Source organism: Erythrolamprus reginae, chromosome 2 (assembly GCF_031021105.1).
Source record: "Erythrolamprus reginae isolate rEryReg1 chromosome 2, rEryReg1.hap1, whole genome shotgun sequence".
Classification (NCBI taxonomy): Eukaryota; Metazoa; Chordata; class Lepidosauria; order Squamata; family Dipsadidae; genus Erythrolamprus; species Erythrolamprus reginae.
Genome location: NC_091951.1, coordinates 269,429,210 through 269,445,175, shown reverse-complemented (window position 1 = coordinate 269,445,175; position 15,966 = coordinate 269,429,210). Strand labels below are relative to the sequence as shown.

The following is a 15,966-nucleotide window of genomic DNA, read 5'->3' as shown; positions in this document are numbered from 1 at the left end:
CATGACAAGATCACTCCCACACAGCCACATGACTGTCAAACCACTCCCACTCAGTCACATGACCACGAAGCCACAGCCATGTCACATGACCATCAAGCTACATCCACAAGATAAGCCTCAGAGCGGTAGTAAACAAAATTTGCAACCCACCTCTAAACCATATCCTGAAAGTGAGTGTGTGCACATTTTATACCACACTGGACAGGACTATACTAAATTATTAGACCATAATTTCAGATCTTATTTTTCTTTACACAACTTGCAAAATTAGAAGCTATTGAGTTGAATATACATAGGCACTATCAGATGACAAATTTTACATATAGGGAAAGTTGTATTACATCCTTCAATATAATGTCTAAAAGATAAATGGTCAACTTGACTTTGCATTGCTAATGATTTCTCATTGCACCTAAGAAAAGCAGACCACTGACATTTAAAATCTTAAATTCTTTGAATGTTAAATAAGCCCCTGGCAAGATATGAACGTATTAGTTATATTGTCACATGGGTTATTTATGACCATGTGCTGTTAACACTGACAAAGAACTGTTTATGTATATATGAACCAAATCTGGTCCACATTCTTTTATGAGAGTTGTGAAACACAAAAAGCTTTCAGCAGAGCCATAAACCCTCACCAATGAGGAAATTCATTTTTGAACATTAATTCCAACTTCCAGAGCTTGTACTAAAAGTTTAAGAACCAAATATGATACCAATCAGCCATTCAATTGTTCAAAGCTTTTGTGCTTTCATCTTATGTATGATAATCTGTGCAAAGAGACTATCTAACTGCCCAGAGGACAGCATCAGGGTGAAAACCAGCAGGTTCTGACAGGTTCTGGAGAACTGGTAGCAGAAATTTTGGGTAGTTCGAAGAACCAGCAAGTACCACTTCTGGCTGGCAGCAGAGTGGGGTGGGAATGAAGATTTTGCAATATCCTTCCTCCAGGAGTGGGGAGGGAATGGGGATTTTGCAATATCCTTCCATTGCCACACCTACAGAACTGGTAGGGATTTTTTTTTTACTTTCACCCCTTGGCAGCATATACATTTCATTAAATTGAATTAATTAACAATTTATAGCTAATTCTATCTTACAGAGCAGGGCTGTCAAACTGGAAGCCCATGTGCCAGATGTGTCATGCGCAAGCCATGCCCACCTTGGTCTGCAAAGGGAAAACATTCTGAAACATCATGTGATGGCAACGTGGCGTCATGACTTTGACACACGTGTTATAGAGAAATGTCTGTAAATCAATTGAACATACTCCCATGTAGAAGTGAACAGAAATGTAATCTTGCAAGTTAGATGTACAGTGATCCCCCGTTTATTGCGTCCCCAACCATTGCGAATAGGGTACTTCGCTATTTTTCAACCCGGAAGTCAAAAATACCATCTACGCATGCGTGCCGGGCACGCATGCGTAGATGGCAGCGGCTTCCCTGGGTCTTCCCCCTCTTGCTGGCGTCAGCGAGGAGTTTCCCCACCGCCCACGCAAACTCCTCGCTGCCGCCCGCCCTTCGCCCGCCCACGCCGTTCATTCTCGCCGCACGGGCCTGTCCACGCTGTCTCTCGGCGCTTTCCAGCTGAGTCCGGGAGCGAACTCGCTCCCCGACTCAGCTGGAAAGCGCCGAGAGACAGCGTGGACAGGCCCGTTCCTTGGCGCTGTCACTCGGGGCTTTCATGCTGAGTCCGGGAGCGAACTCGCTCCCCGACTCAGCACGAAAGCCCCGAGAGACAGCGTGGACAGGCCCGTTCCTTGGCGCTGTCTCTCGGGGCTTTCGTGCTGAGTCCGGGAGCGAACTCGCTCCCCGACTCAGCACGAAAGCCCCGAGAGACAGCGTGGACAGGCCCGTTCCTTGGCGCTGTCTCTCGGGGCTTTCGTGCTGAGTCCGGGAGCGAACTCGCTCCCCGACTCAGCACGAAAGCCCCGAGAGACAGCGTGGACAGGCCCGTTCCTTGGCGCTGTCACTCGGGGCTTTCGTGCTGAGTCCGGGAGCGAACTCGCTCCCCGACTCAGCTGGAAAGCCCCGAGAGACAGCGCCAAGGAACGGGCCTGTCCACGCTGTCTCTCGGCGCTTTCCAGCTGAGTCGGGGAGCGAGTTCACTCCCGGACTCAGCACGAAAGCGCCGAGAGACAGCGCCCCCCGGACCCCCAACCCGGGTTTGGGGGGTGGTAGGAAGCTCCCATTGTTGGCGGAGACCTTTTAAAACACTCGCGCGGCTTCCAGGACTCGGTTTGGAAGCCGCGCGAGTGTTTTAAAAGGTCTCCGCCAACAATGGGAGCTTCCTAGCACCCCCCCCCGAGCCCCCAACCCGGGTTTGGGGGGTGGTAGGAAGCTCCCATTGTTGGCGGAGACCTTTTAAAACACTCGCGCGGCTTCCAGGACTCGGTTTGGAAGCCGCGCGAGTGTTTTAAAAGGTCTCCGCCAACAATGGGAGCTTCCTAGCACCCCCCCCGAGCCCCCAACCCGGGTTTGGGGGGTGGTAGGAAGCTCCCATTGTTGGCGGAGACCTTTTAAAACACTCGCGCGGCTTCCAGGACTCGGTTTGGAAGCCGCGCGAGTGTTTTAAAAGGTCTCCGCCAACAATGGGAGCTTCCTAGCACCCCCCAAACCCGGGTTGGGGGCTCGGGGGTGTGCTAGCGAGCCTCCCATGTCGGCGGGGATGTTTTAAAACACCCGCGCGACTTTCCAATGAGTCCCGAAGACAACGCGTTTGTCTTCGGGACTCATTGGAAAGTCGCGCGGGTGTTTTAAAACATCCCCGCCGACATGGGAGGCTCGCTAGCACACCCCCGAACCCCCAACCCGGGTTTGGGGGTGTGCTAGCGAGCCCCTCATGTCGGCGGGGATGTTTTAAAACACCCGCGCCGCCCCCAATCTTAGGCTCCTCGCTAGCGCTGCGGAAGTAAAAACACCCTCTGCACATGCGCAGAGGGTGTTTTTACTTCCGCAGCGCTACTTCGCGAAAACCCGCTCGTTGCGGGGGGTCCTGGAACGGAACCCTCGCAAAGAGCGGGGGATCACTGTATTTGTTTGTTTTGTATTCCATCTTTAATTCAGGAACCAAAGGAGGAACAACTCTCCTCACCTGTTTTCCCTGTAACAACTGCTCTGCAAGATAGGTTGCGCAATCCACCTAGAATGAAGTCCAATACGTTGAGGAAGCCTTAATACTAGTAATGGACATGATCTATTATTTCCCTGATTCCTTCTTCTTTGTTGAATGACTGTTGCTTACAATATCCCATATCCTTTTTTATTTTTTGCCCAAACTAGGAATCTTGATATTGCTGCTAACTCCTTTTTTGGGTTAAAATATGCTACTATTAGATCATACCAATACACAGATGGGTTCCTCCCAGTTCGGACCAGTTCTATAGAACCGGTAGCAACAAGGCGGCCTGGGTTGCTGAAATTGGAGCGACCCCGGCCTGCCACGCCCCAAGCTGATTCTCTCGGTGGTGTTGTATGTACCGCCATCTTTTTTATAGTATCTGTGCATGTGCAGAGGGTCATTTCTGGGAAGTGGCACACACGGTACATTTCCATCGTGATGTGAACCAGTGGGGAAGATGAGTAGAACGCATCCCTGTACCAGTAGTAACAAATATTAGAATTCAGAGCAAAGCAAAAATTAGCTTAACAAGAACAAAGCAGCAGCAAAAATCCTTAATACTTACATGGAGGAATCCCAGGGAATGCTAAAATTGGTGGTTGGAGTTGAACAGCACTCAAAGAACCAACTGCATGGCTCTTTGTCAGTTCCAAGGTACCTTTCTTTCTTTCTTTCTTTCTTTCTTTCTTTCTTTCTTTCTTTCTTTCTTTCTTTCTTTCTTTCTTTCTTTCTTTCTTGATTTGATTTGTATGCCGTCCCTCTCCGTAGACTCGGGGCGGCTAACAACAGTAATAAAAAACATCATGCAAATCCAATACTAAAAACAACTAAAATACCCTTATAATAAAACTAAACATCCATACAAACAAACATACCATGCATAAATTATAAAGGCTTAGTGGGAAAGAATGTCTCAATTCCCCCATGCCTGACGACAGAGGTGTGTTTTAAGGAGCTTACGAAAGGCAAGGAGGGTGGGGACAATTCTAATCTCTGGGGGGAGTTGATTCCAGAGGGTTGGGGCCACCACAGAGAAGGCTTTTCCCCTGGGCCCCGCCAAGCGACATTGTTTTGTTGACGGGACTTAACCGGTCGCTGGGATTCGTGCGGCAGAAGGCGGTCTTGTAGATACCCTGGTCCGGTGCCATGAAGGGCTTTTTTTTAATCACCTGCAAATTGCCATTTATTATTTTTGTTGTCTATATTGGGAGCATACGGTGTTTCCAAGCATGAACGGAACTGAACTCCCGGGAGAAGTAATTTTGTCCTTAGTCTTAGACGTCCTAGCTCACCTTCTTTGTGCCTGTTAATTGTAATCTTCTAATAAGCAGCTGATACAAAGTGAACACTGTCAGATCACAGATCATAATTGTTTCTGAACATCCACTGGTTGGACCCAGTTGGAGTACAGTAGATGTAGGTTCCTGCTGGTTCGGACTGGTTCATAGAACTGGTAGCAGGAATCCCCTCCCCGCCCCCGTTCACCAAACCAGCAGCAATGGTCAGCTGGACAAGCTACCAAATCAGCTCTCTCAGTGGCACCTACAGTGGTGCCACCTTGTTCTTTGCTTCCGTGCATGCACAAAAACTTGGTTTTTAGCATCTCACATGCACACAGATGACGCATGAGGAAGCGAACCGGAAGTGAGGTAAACCAGGGTCCAGTTCTGAACGCCACTTTTCAAAACAGAGAGTGAGAAGTTGGTTATAAAGATTATAAGGGATCTGGAAATGAAATCTTGTGAGGAATTGGGTACGTTCAATTTAGGGAAGAGACAGTAGCAGTCTTCAAATACCTGAAAGTTGATCATGTGGAAACATGAGTTGATTCCTCTATATCCTAAAACAGGGATTCTCATCTTTTTTTTTTCATAGTCCCCTTGTTTGCTTTTGTGGCCACTCCTTTATAGATACTGTTAGCCAGGAAAAGGTACTTTACCATCTTCCCTGTTTATGAAGCTAAACTATCTTAAAAAAAATTGTGGCCGTCTAGAAATATGTCCCACCCTGAGAACCATTGCCGTAAAGCAGTGGTCCCCATCCCCAACCCTTGCGGCTTGGCAGCTCAGCTGGGAGGGAGGAGAGAGAGAAACCGGACTGCATTAGGGTGGATCGGTGATAATGGGCCGCAGCCCAGGATTGGAGACTCCTGCCCCCCAAAATCAGAACCAGTAGATTAAAACAACAATAAAATAAGTCTAGGTTACTTGCAGCCAATAGCAATAATGGCAACCATAACATAGTGTCAAAACAACCTTATTCAGCTTTTCTCTAGATATCTTGGGAATTCATCTCCCCAAATCCCAGACAGATAATCTGGGGAGCATCAGATTTAGGAAGATGACTTGGTATTAAATTTTTTTTTTTTAAACCTATTGGGGGAGAAGCTACATTGAGGAATAAAAGCCATTTTATAGCTAAATCATGCCAATTATCAAAATTATATTGCCAGGAATTTACTCGTGACAGTCATGAGAGTTAGCTAATCCTAAAAAAAATGAGAAAACCTTTCATAGCTCACCCAGACCCTGGATGTATAAGAACTGGTAAGACTCAAAATTTTTGTTTGCTAGGTTTTATTTTAAATTTTAGCTCTGTAAGATTCCTTATTTCTGAAAATTAAATTTGATGCAATTGGTGGAGTCATTATTTTATTTCAGTGCATAATTTACTACTTTCCTATTAAACAATACTACACTTCTGTTTTTAGACTGTTGTTAAACCAGGTTTTAGTATTTTAAAATTTAGTATTAAAACTAACAATCTATGCACCCATTATTAGACAGTCATCAAAACTAATGAATTTTTATGGTGCTTTTGTTTGCTGCTGCTTTTTAATTGTGTGATCTTTGTTTGCAATAAAGTTAAATAAATGAATGCTGTTTTGATTCTGATTTTCCAGAATGTTAGCCTGTTTACTGTCTTTAATTGGATTTACATAGCATAACTGTGGCTAACCAAAAATGTGTATATATTTTTCTAAGGCTGAAGTCATACAAATTAGATTAAACTATTCAGCTTGATTTAGTATGGATGATTAATTTTCTTTGGGTATTTATATCAATGACAACAAGACAAATCCATAAAAAAGTTTGAGAGATTATGACATTAGAGAAAGCATATCTTAACAAATTTTATTACTACTCCTTAATTACAGGATATGTACAAAATGAAATGAGTGTATTTCTCTTCAAGCTATGGATTTTTTCCCCATGTTCCTTCATTATAGTTCCTCCTATATCTCTACATCTGTTCAAATCACTTTTTGGATCAGATTTAGAGAATACACAAAACAATGCAAAAAGAGAGAAATAGGTTCTGTTGAGAGATACCGTTCTTATAGCATGGACATTTAATCTTGTCTTTATATATTTTATTTTCCAAAAAGACACACTTGTTCCACTCCACATTAAATACATTCTGTGATATAGTTGTAAAAATATCAGTCTGTTGCTCTTGCCGCAGAATTATCAGAAGCTATATAACATATAAAACAGAAATCTGAAATCCTTTTGCGTGTTATAACTTCAACCATATTTCTTCAGTTTATAAATAAAAGGGGGGTTACATTCAGATACCATTGGAAATTGAATAATCAGCTCTTGACAGCAAAATTTAATTACAAGATCTAACCGAGAGTCCTGTTTTTGTATTTCTGATACTGATTAGAAAGCATTTGTCCAACGGGCTTGAATTGATTGGCAGGTGCTCTCGAATTTTTTCCTTTTAAGTAAAAGGCCTTTCACATTCTTCTGTGAGTTGTTTCATTTTTAATTGAATTGTTGCATTCAGTAGGCAGATCATATGTTCTAAGTAATCACCTCTTTGAAATATGCAAACAGAATCAATCATTGTTTGTATGATCAAGCTAATTATCACATAAGCTTTCTTTTTTAAATGAAAATAGCCTTCTGGGCAGAATCAAATTAGCATTCTCTAAATAAGAGGGTGCAGTACCATACTTTCCAAAAGCACAAAGGCCAGGTTTATAAGGAATCTGCATAAGCTCTAACAAGCACTTCAGAAAGCACCAGGCAGAAATAATGGGAAGAGATGTTTTTGTGAAAGCTGAGTGCATCATTTCTCTTAAGGCCCAAGGCAAAATTACCATGGAAGGCTATTATCAGCAACTGGAAATGAAGAGCAAAAGCCTGAAGTAGTTGATAGAAATCATAGAAACATAGGGCTGGAAGGGATCTTGGAGGTCTTCTAGTCTAACCAAGGCAGGAGTCCCACTCCTGACCACAGCCGCAACCACAACACTGATAAAGCCTGCTGGATCATAACCTAATACAGTGGTACCTCTATCCAAGAAACACCACTACTTACGAACTTTTCTAGATAAGAACCGTATGTTCAAGATTTTTTTACCTCTTCTCAAGAACCATTTTTCCACTTACAAACCCGAGCCTTTGAAACTAATCGGAAAAAGCAGGGAGAAGCCTCCGTGGGGCCTCTCTAGGAATCTCCTGGGAGGAAACAGGGCCAGAAAAGGCGAGGAGAAGCCTTTGTGAGGCCTCTCTAGGAATCTCTTGGGAGGAAACGGAGCTGGAAAAGGCGGAGAGAAGCCTCCGTGGGAATTCTCTAGGAATCTCCTGGGAGGAAACAGGCCTGGAAAAGGCGGGGAGAAGTCTCCATGTTATGTTGTCAGCCGAAGTGCTCGTTCTTGCGCTGCTGAGATTACCCTGAGGCTCCCCTCACTGGGAAACCCCACGTCCAGACTTCCGTGTTTTTGCGATGCTGTGATTTCCCTGAGACTCCCCACGCTGAGATTCCCTTCACTTTTGCCGGTGCTGCTTTGAATCCCAGTGAGGGGAGCCTCAGGGAAATCCCAGCATCGCAAAAACACAGAAATCCGGAGGTGGGGTTTCCCAGCGAGGGGAGCCTCAGGGAAATCCCAGCAGTGCAAGAACGGGCGCTTCGGCTGGCAACATAAATCCGGAGCTGGGGATTCCCAGCGGCATAAGGCAAAAGAGGTGAGTTTTGGGCTTGCACACATTATTTGCTTTCACCGGATGAATTAAGTTCGTAAGACGAGGTACCACTGTACTTTAAAATGGAAACATCTTGTTGGAATAAATATCCTTATGCGTTCAGTTCCAAGTGGGGAAAAAGACACTAGAAACATGGAGACTATTTGTAAAGATGATTTAATGCTGGACAGAATCATATGGTCTGAGGTCCTGGCAAAAAAAAAAAAAGAGAGAGATGCTGAGAGTCCCTGAGTTTTATGCCCTCTGTGGGCATTTGAATTTTGAGCTTGTGTTCTGATTGGTTGTCAGAGTCCCATGGGGACATAAAACGCTGTAGGTTGTACTTTTGAGTGCCAAGTTTGGTTGACTTTTTGAGGAGGTAGATCTTTGTTATATAGAATAGACTGGTTCAGGCCTTAATTACTTTTTAACAAAGATGGGGTACAGGGAGCTGTTTTGTCTTTAAAATAAGCTTCTCCTTTTCTCATCCAGGGAAATAAAATATTCTGTCTTTTTTAATATTTCCTAAAACATTTCATTCTTCTAGGAGAGGGGTAGGTGTTAACGTCCTACAACCTATAAAGACTTTTAGATTTCCTCAGAAAGTTGGGGTTGAGAACATAGCATGATGATGCTTGTGCTATACTATTGTTGTAGGGAATATCCTTCTGGATTTGGTTCCTAGTGGGGAAAAAACCACGCGAAGCATGGTGATTGCTTGGAAGAATAGTTTTAATGGTGGACAGCAGGACCACCTGGTCTGAAGTCCTGGGTAAAAGGCAGATCATATGCCTTGAAGACGTTGAAGACAAAGAGAAGGGCTGAGATGTTGAGAGTGCCTAAGTTTTATACCTTCTGTTGGGTCCTACCTCAAGAGTTTCCTGTTCCTATGTAAGAAATGTATCCCATTGGCTGTCAGACTCCCAGTGGCCAGGGGTGTTAGCTAACTCTGTAGGCTTGTCTGTGTTCCAGGTTTGTTTGTTTATCTATCTATCTATCTATCTATCTATCTATCTATCTATCTATCTATCTATCTATCTATCTATCTATCTATCTGACTTCTATGTCGCCCTTCTCGAAGCAACTCAGGGCAGCATACAACATAATGAAAACAATATATATGAAGAAATCTAATTATTGCTTTAAAAGAATTATTAATAAAATCATAAGAAACTCCATATGCAGTCATTCCCATTCATTCAATTCAATCATTCACAACATCGGCCAGAGACAATAGTGTCTCTCATGGCCCCCATGCCCGCTGGCAGAGGTAGGTCTTCAGAGCTTTATGAAAGACCAGGAGGGAGGGCACTGTATGTATCTCCAGAGGGAGTTCGTTCCAGGTTAGTTTGAATGCTGGCTGATGAAATCTTCCCATGTGCCATTGCTGAGTTTCTGTTTACTAGATGGGTCTTCCGGAAGGGGGTAGATCTTTGTTATGTAGGATAGACTGGCCCAGGCTATTAAAAAAGATTGGGGGTGGGGGAAATGAGTGAGCTGGAACCATTCCTTGATGGCACAGTGACAAAGGTGGGGGTATTAGGAGTGAGTGTGTTTCCTGCCTAAAAACATGTTTCTCCATTTCTTAGCCAGGAAAATATAATACTCTGCCTTTTTAATATTTCCTAAAATATTTCATTCCTCTAGGAGGCGGGTAGGTGCTGACTTCCTACATTATAGTTACATCAAAACGCCCTTCACGCTGCTGAAAAGTAAGACTATATTTTTGCATTTCATTTCAAAAATCTTATGGAAATACATTATATAGACTAGGCATTGCTCTATTTGTTTTTGTTTTTTTTAGGTGGGACCTGAACAAAGCAAGATGCCTAGGGGAGAGCATTACTTAGATGGCAACTTTGTTAAAGGGAAGGGATATACCGGTACTTCTCTTTCTGCAGAAGAGTAAGCATTTTGGGATATTTTTTTTTAAAAAATTTGGTGTGAAATATATACTTTTCATTTGGGAAAGGACAACATAAGCACGCACACTCATATTTGCAAACCGATAGGGAAGTAAGTGAATACCACCCCTGTATGCATATCATTCATACAGGGCCACCATCAGGAATTTTGGGGCCCCATACAGCCTAAGTGTCTGGGGGCCCCCTCCCTTCTTTCTTCCTTCCTTCCCTTTTTCTTTATTTTTTCTCTTTTGGTTTTTTTTCCCTTCCTTCCTTCCTTCCTTCCTTCCTTCCTTCCTTCCTTCCCTTTTAAATTTTCAAACTGTCTTCTTCATATTCCTGGCTGAGGAATTCTGAAAGCTGCAGTCAACTGTCTTCAGCCATTGTCCAGCCCTGTGCTATGGACCCCTCCCTCCACCCCCTGAAGAAGCCGGGGGCTTCTTTCCAAAGCCAGTGGCAGTGATGCCAGAACCCCCTTCCCTGGGGATGGGAGCGGGGGGGGGGCCCTCCACTGGTCTCCCTCGACAAGACCTTCCGCAACACATCAGCCCTGCTGGGCAGGCCTCTTAGCCCCACCAAAGAAATGGGGGTTAAGGAAGACCCCCACCCCCCACCTTGCCCCAAACACTGGCACTCTGCATAACCCATGCGGGGGCTTTGGCTTCCCCTCTGCAGAACAGAAGCTGGGGACCTCTCCCTCCACATACACCGGGATCCCTATGGCCCATCCGAGGGCTGGCAAAATAGGTGTGCCCCCCCACCTGCTTTTTTATCTCTCTCTCTCTCTCTCTCTCTCGTTCTCTCCCTCTTTTTGTCTCTCTTTCTCTCTCTACTTTTCTTTCTTTTTCTCTTTTTCTCTCCCTTTCTTTCTCTTTTTCTCTCCCTTTCTCTCTTTCTCTTTATATCTCTTTCTCTTTTTTCTCTCTCCCAACCTCTCTCTTTCTTTCTATCTCTTTCTCTCCCTCCCTCTCTCTTTCACTTTCTCTACCTCTTTCTCTCCCTCTCTCCCCTTCTCTCTTTCTTTCTCTTTCTCTCCCTCCCCCTCTCTCTTTCTCTTCCTCTTTTTATCTCTCTTTCTCTCTTTTTTCTCTTTTATCTCCCTTTCTCTCTTTCTCTCTCTCTTTCTCTCCCCCTCTCTTTGTCTCTTTCTATCTCTTTCTCTCCCTCCCTCTATCTTTCTCTTTTTATCTCTCTCTTTCTCTTTCTCTCTCTCTCTTTCTCCCCCTTCTCTCTGAAGTGGGGAGGGCCGGGTTGGCACCAAGGGAGCTCGAGACGGGGTGCAAAAGCAAACTACTCTGCCGGCCCGGGCCCACATCGGAAGGAAGGAAGGAATGGTAAAATGGGCGATCAAGAGAGTAATGGGTGAATGAATGGACGGAGGGTGGGAAGGAAGGAAAGAGGGAAGGGACAGGAACAGAGGAAGGGTGCAAAGAAAGCAAGGAAAGGTGTGAAAGGGGAGAGTAAGAGAAGAAGGAGTGAAAGAAGGGAATGAGGGAGGAAACAAGGGAGGAAGGAGAAGGAAAGCAAGAAATGGAGGGAGGGAGGGAAGAAAGAAAGAAAGGGGGAAGGGACAGGAACAGAGGAAGGAAGCAAGGAAACTTATGAAAGGGGAGAGTAAGAGAGGAAGGACTGAAGGAAGGGAGGGAGGGAAGAAGGTAGGAAGGAGAAAGAAAAGAAGAAATAGAGGAAGGGAAGGTAAAAGAGAGAAAGAAAAAGAGCAAGAAAGAAAGCAAGAAAGAGAGAAAGAATGAAAGAGAAATAAAAATAGAGAGGGGGAATGAAAGAAATGGAAGGAGGGAAGGAAGGAGAGAAAGCAAGAGAAAGAAAGAAAGCAAGAGAAAGAAAAAAGAATGAAAGAGCAAGAGAGCAAGAGAGAAAGAGAAAGAAAGAAAGGCAACTTCAAAGAAAGGCTCACTGAGCATCTCTCACTCTCTCTCTTTCTATCCCTCTTTCTTTCTCTCTCTTCCTTTCTATCTCCTCTTCCTTTCTCTCTCCTCTCTCTCTCCCTCTCTTTCTACCCTCCTTTCTCTTCCTTCCTTCTCTCCCTCCCTCCCCTCCCTCCTTCCTTCCTCTCCATTTCTCTTTCCCTCCCTCTCTTTCCCTTTTCTTTCTTTTGGTCCACTTCTCTCTCTCTCCGCTTCTCCACTTGCCTCCCCCTCGCGCCTCGCCCTTCCCACCCGGCCACCCGCACGCGCTTACCAGCAGCAGGAATTCAAGTAAGCCCAAAAGAAGCCATTGGCTCCGGGCGGCGTTCATGGCCCCCCCGAACCCCCGGCCCAGCACTTCCGGAAGCTGAAAGGCGCGGCTCTCTTGCCCTTGCAATCCTCGGGGGGACACAAGGCCGGCGGAGAAGCCGGCCGGGCTCAGCCCTCTCCCGGCTTCCCCGATTCCGCTTCCCCAGCAGCGCGACTTGGCTTCCAGAGGGCTGAGCCAACCCCGCGGTCTTTCCTCCTTCCGCGGCTGCCATTGGGGCTCCCTGCCTGTCTGCCGGCCTCCCTGCCTTCTTTCCTCGTGGGGGTGGGAAGAAGGTGCGGGCCGCAGAGGCAGAGTTTGTCTCAATCGGAGTTGGGGAGTTTTTGGCGGGCACCGGGCTCGGCCCCCCCCCATTTTCCAATTTGGCCGGGGCCCGGGACGCCGCTACCAGTAATACCCGTCTATCGGCGGCCCTGCATTCATATATCATCTCATTGGCCATTTACAGCATATACAAGAAAAGCACAATAACCGAATATAAGATATAATAGATTATATAATGCAGTGCAATAAATTAACATGGTAGTCTGATCAAGGCCAGAATCCCCTGGACACAGGCTGAGTTTCCCTCCACACCTTTTCAGACACCTTTTCACACCTTCCTGTAGAGTTATAGATACAGATTAATAGAGGAATTTCTGTCAGTGGTGCCTCAGCATCCCGTCTCTATCTTTCAAGGACAGAACATGGAATTAACGCCTCCCCCCCAACTCTAGTCTAGTTGATACATTGGACCATGAAATAACAGGAATAAATCTATGACAGATGATGATTTGTAATTACATTTGTATTCCTTAACCACAATTTAACCCATGAATGTTGCACTACTGCTAACTACATAATGTCTCAGCGTATTTTATGAACACTGACATGAAATTCATATTTATAGACTCGAGTCTCCACGCACTGAACCAATTGCAGCAATCAAAAGTCCATCTTTACTCCTTTGTTCCTAACTGACCTTGAGTTTCTAGCCTATAGTTTTTCATAGCTAAATGAAATTTCTCTGATATCATTTGAATATTAATACATAAAACTATGTGTTTATTAATGACTACTGTTTTTTGTCCATTTAAATGATAAACTATCATTTTGTAAAGCTTGAGGGCCAATTTTTGTCTGCATGTTCCATTGAAATGTAGAATAGTTCCAGATCCTTAGCGGTAATTGGATCAATTTGTCTTTTTCAACAGGGCTACAGGTATTGGAATTCTAATAGTTGTTCTTGCAGTTTTATTGATTCTTGGCTGTTGGTATTGTAAAAGGCACAATGGTTATAAAAAGCTTTTGGTAAGAATAAACTGTCTTCTTATTCCATTACTCATTAGATCCACTTCTTTGAACACTGTTTAATTTCTACAAAATATGCTAAATTCAAGTCTGCTTAGAATCCATACCATCTGATTCAGGTGGTGTTCCTCTTTTTCCTTGATACATAAAAATATTCTGTAATGAATCACTGCCATATGAAATATACTCTGGTCTGGAACTATTTAAGAATCCTTTTTGTAATTACATACACAATGTACTTAATTGGGCCAGACACAATCTTGTTCGCTACATTTGGACATGGGTAGCTCAGTTAGCATGAACCTTGATTGATTTTGTGGAGAGTGTGTTCAAAGCTTTCTTATTTATTTTTATCAATTTAAGTGCTGTCCATCTCATCAATGTGGCTCTGGGCAGCCAATAGAAATTAAATTAAAACACATGGAAATGCAGTGTGTGTGTGTGTGTAAAAACATTCCAACTAACCAATCAAAGGGATTTCTCCAATGCATTATTCACCAATAATGTGAATTTGACTCTCCTAGTCACTTGCAGGGGAAATAACCAGGTCTAAAAGAGGAACAGTGTTGGGGTCAGTCAAATCTCAAGAAAGTATTTTGCTCCAGAGCAGTGATGGCAAACCTTTTTTCCCTCGGGTGCTGAAAGAGTGAGTGCATGCGCTATCATGCATACAAGTGTCCACACCCATAATTCAATGCCCGGAGAGGACAAAAACAGCTTCACCCACCCACCCCGGCCCTCTGGAGGCCAGAAATGGGCTGTTTCCCAACTTCTGATGGGCTCAGTAGGCTCGTGTTTCACCCTCCCCAGGCTCCAAAGGCTTCCCTGAAGCTGGGGGAGGGTAAAAATGCCCACCCTATCCCTCTGGAGGCTCTCTAGAAGCTAAAAACGCACTCCCAGAACTTTTGTGCAAGCCAAAAATCAGTTGGCCAGCTAGAACATAAACACTAGAATTGAACTAGGACAGGTGTAGTCAAAGTTGGCTCTTCTATGACATATGGACTTCAACTCCCAGAATTCCTGAGCTAGCATGATTGGCTCAGGAATTCTGGAAGTTGAAGTCCACAAGTCATAGAAGAGGCAATTTTGCCTACCCCTGAGCTAGAACAATGGCTTGCGTGCCAGCAGAAATGACTCTGCATGCCACCTGTGCCATAGGTTTGCCATCATTGCTCTAGAGCTTAAGTCACCTGCCTGCTGCTTGTGCAAGTGGAGCTGCATGTGAGCGCACACGCTGTCTCTTAGATGAACAGAGAAACATAATTTTATACTGGAAAGCAACCAACAGCACACACACACACTTCCAGTACACAAACTATTTCTTAAAATGAATGCTTACAAAAATTGATGAACACAAATCATGAAATATATACAATAATATATTATTTACACCAGTGTTTCCCAACCTTGGCAACTTGAAGATATCTGGACTTCAACTCCCAGAATTCCCCAGCCAGCATTTGCTGGCTGGGGAATTCTGGGAGTTGAAGTCCAGATATCTTCAAGTTGCCAAGGTTGGGAAACACTGACTTACACCACTTCTTGACACATTGATTGCTAAAAAGTAGCACAGTTATGCCTCTGGAAATTGATAATGGTGAAGGATTATTCTTTGGAAACATTTTTATATTAGCATTGGGAATTTTTAAATTTTTCTTTTTCTTTGCATATTATTAATTTCTCCCTTATTCAACTTACATTGATACAGGTGCCAAATGCCCCACCAGCCTATGAGAAGAGCTCCAGCAGCCTGTTGCCACCACCATATGCACCATAAACAGGAAGAATTACTTAAGTGCTTGCTTACTTTATTTTCTAATTTCTAGGAACATCTGGGAGAGAAAACGCAGGCGAATATGAATATTTTCAGAAATACTTGCTTAAGAAAATGTAACTGTCCTCTTTGCATGAAGTGCCTAAAATGTTGAAGCTATAGCCTATGTATCTTCATTTTATGTATCTTTATTCAATATAAGATTAACCTTAACATGCTATTTCATTTTTATATGTATAATAAATATTACAAAAAACCAAAAACCAGTATTCTTGAATCTATGGTAATACAAACAAAAAGGGAATCCCAAAGGTGCTTTTTCTGGAGGCAACTGGACTTTCTTGTTTTTTCTTCAAAGACATTTCACTTCTCATCCAAGGAGCTTCTTCAGCTCTGAAGAAGCTTTTTGGATGAGAAGCAAAATGTCTTCAAAGAAAAACAAGAAAGTCCAGTTGCTTCCTGAAAAAGCACCTTTAGGACAATCGTGATCTGTATGACTGAGAATCTCTATAAACAAAAAGGAATTTTGGTAACCTTGGATGATTTAGAAAATTCATCAGGATTGTGGAGACCACCTGGGAAATCCAGAACTATGAGCTATTGTGGTTGGCTTCAGGCCAGCTCCTGGTGGCTGATTTTGACGCA

General features: G+C 44.0%; 1 protein-coding gene across 1 annotated transcript; it reads left to right on the top strand.

Annotated features, from left to right (window-relative positions):
• The first annotated feature begins 9,745 nt into the window (after positions 1–9,745).
• Positions 9,746–15,530, top strand: MLANA (melan-A). Its single transcript, XM_070736263.1, has 4 exons — positions 9,746–9,812; positions 9,905–10,005; positions 13,451–13,547; positions 15,256–15,530. Exons 2-4 carry the CDS (start codon positions 9,926–9,928, stop codon positions 15,322–15,324), a joined length of 246 nt encoding a protein of 81 aa, XP_070592364.1. The 5' UTR covers positions 9,746–9,812; positions 9,905–9,925; the 3' UTR covers positions 15,325–15,530.
• The last annotated feature ends 436 nt before the right edge of the window (positions 15,531–15,966 follow it).

Coding starts and splice junctions, on each gene's coding strand:
- MLANA (XM_070736263.1), top strand. CDS start 9,926: ATGCCTAGGGGAGAGCATTACTTAGATGGCAACTTTGTTAAAGGGAAG. Junction 10,006..13,450: donor ACTTCTCTTTCTGCAGAAGA/GTAAGCATTTTG, acceptor CTTTTTCAACAG/GGCTACAGGTATTGGAATTC. Junction 13,548..15,255: donor ATGGTTATAAAAAGCTTTTG/GTAAGAATAAAC, acceptor ACATTGATACAG/GTGCCAAATGCCCCACCAGC.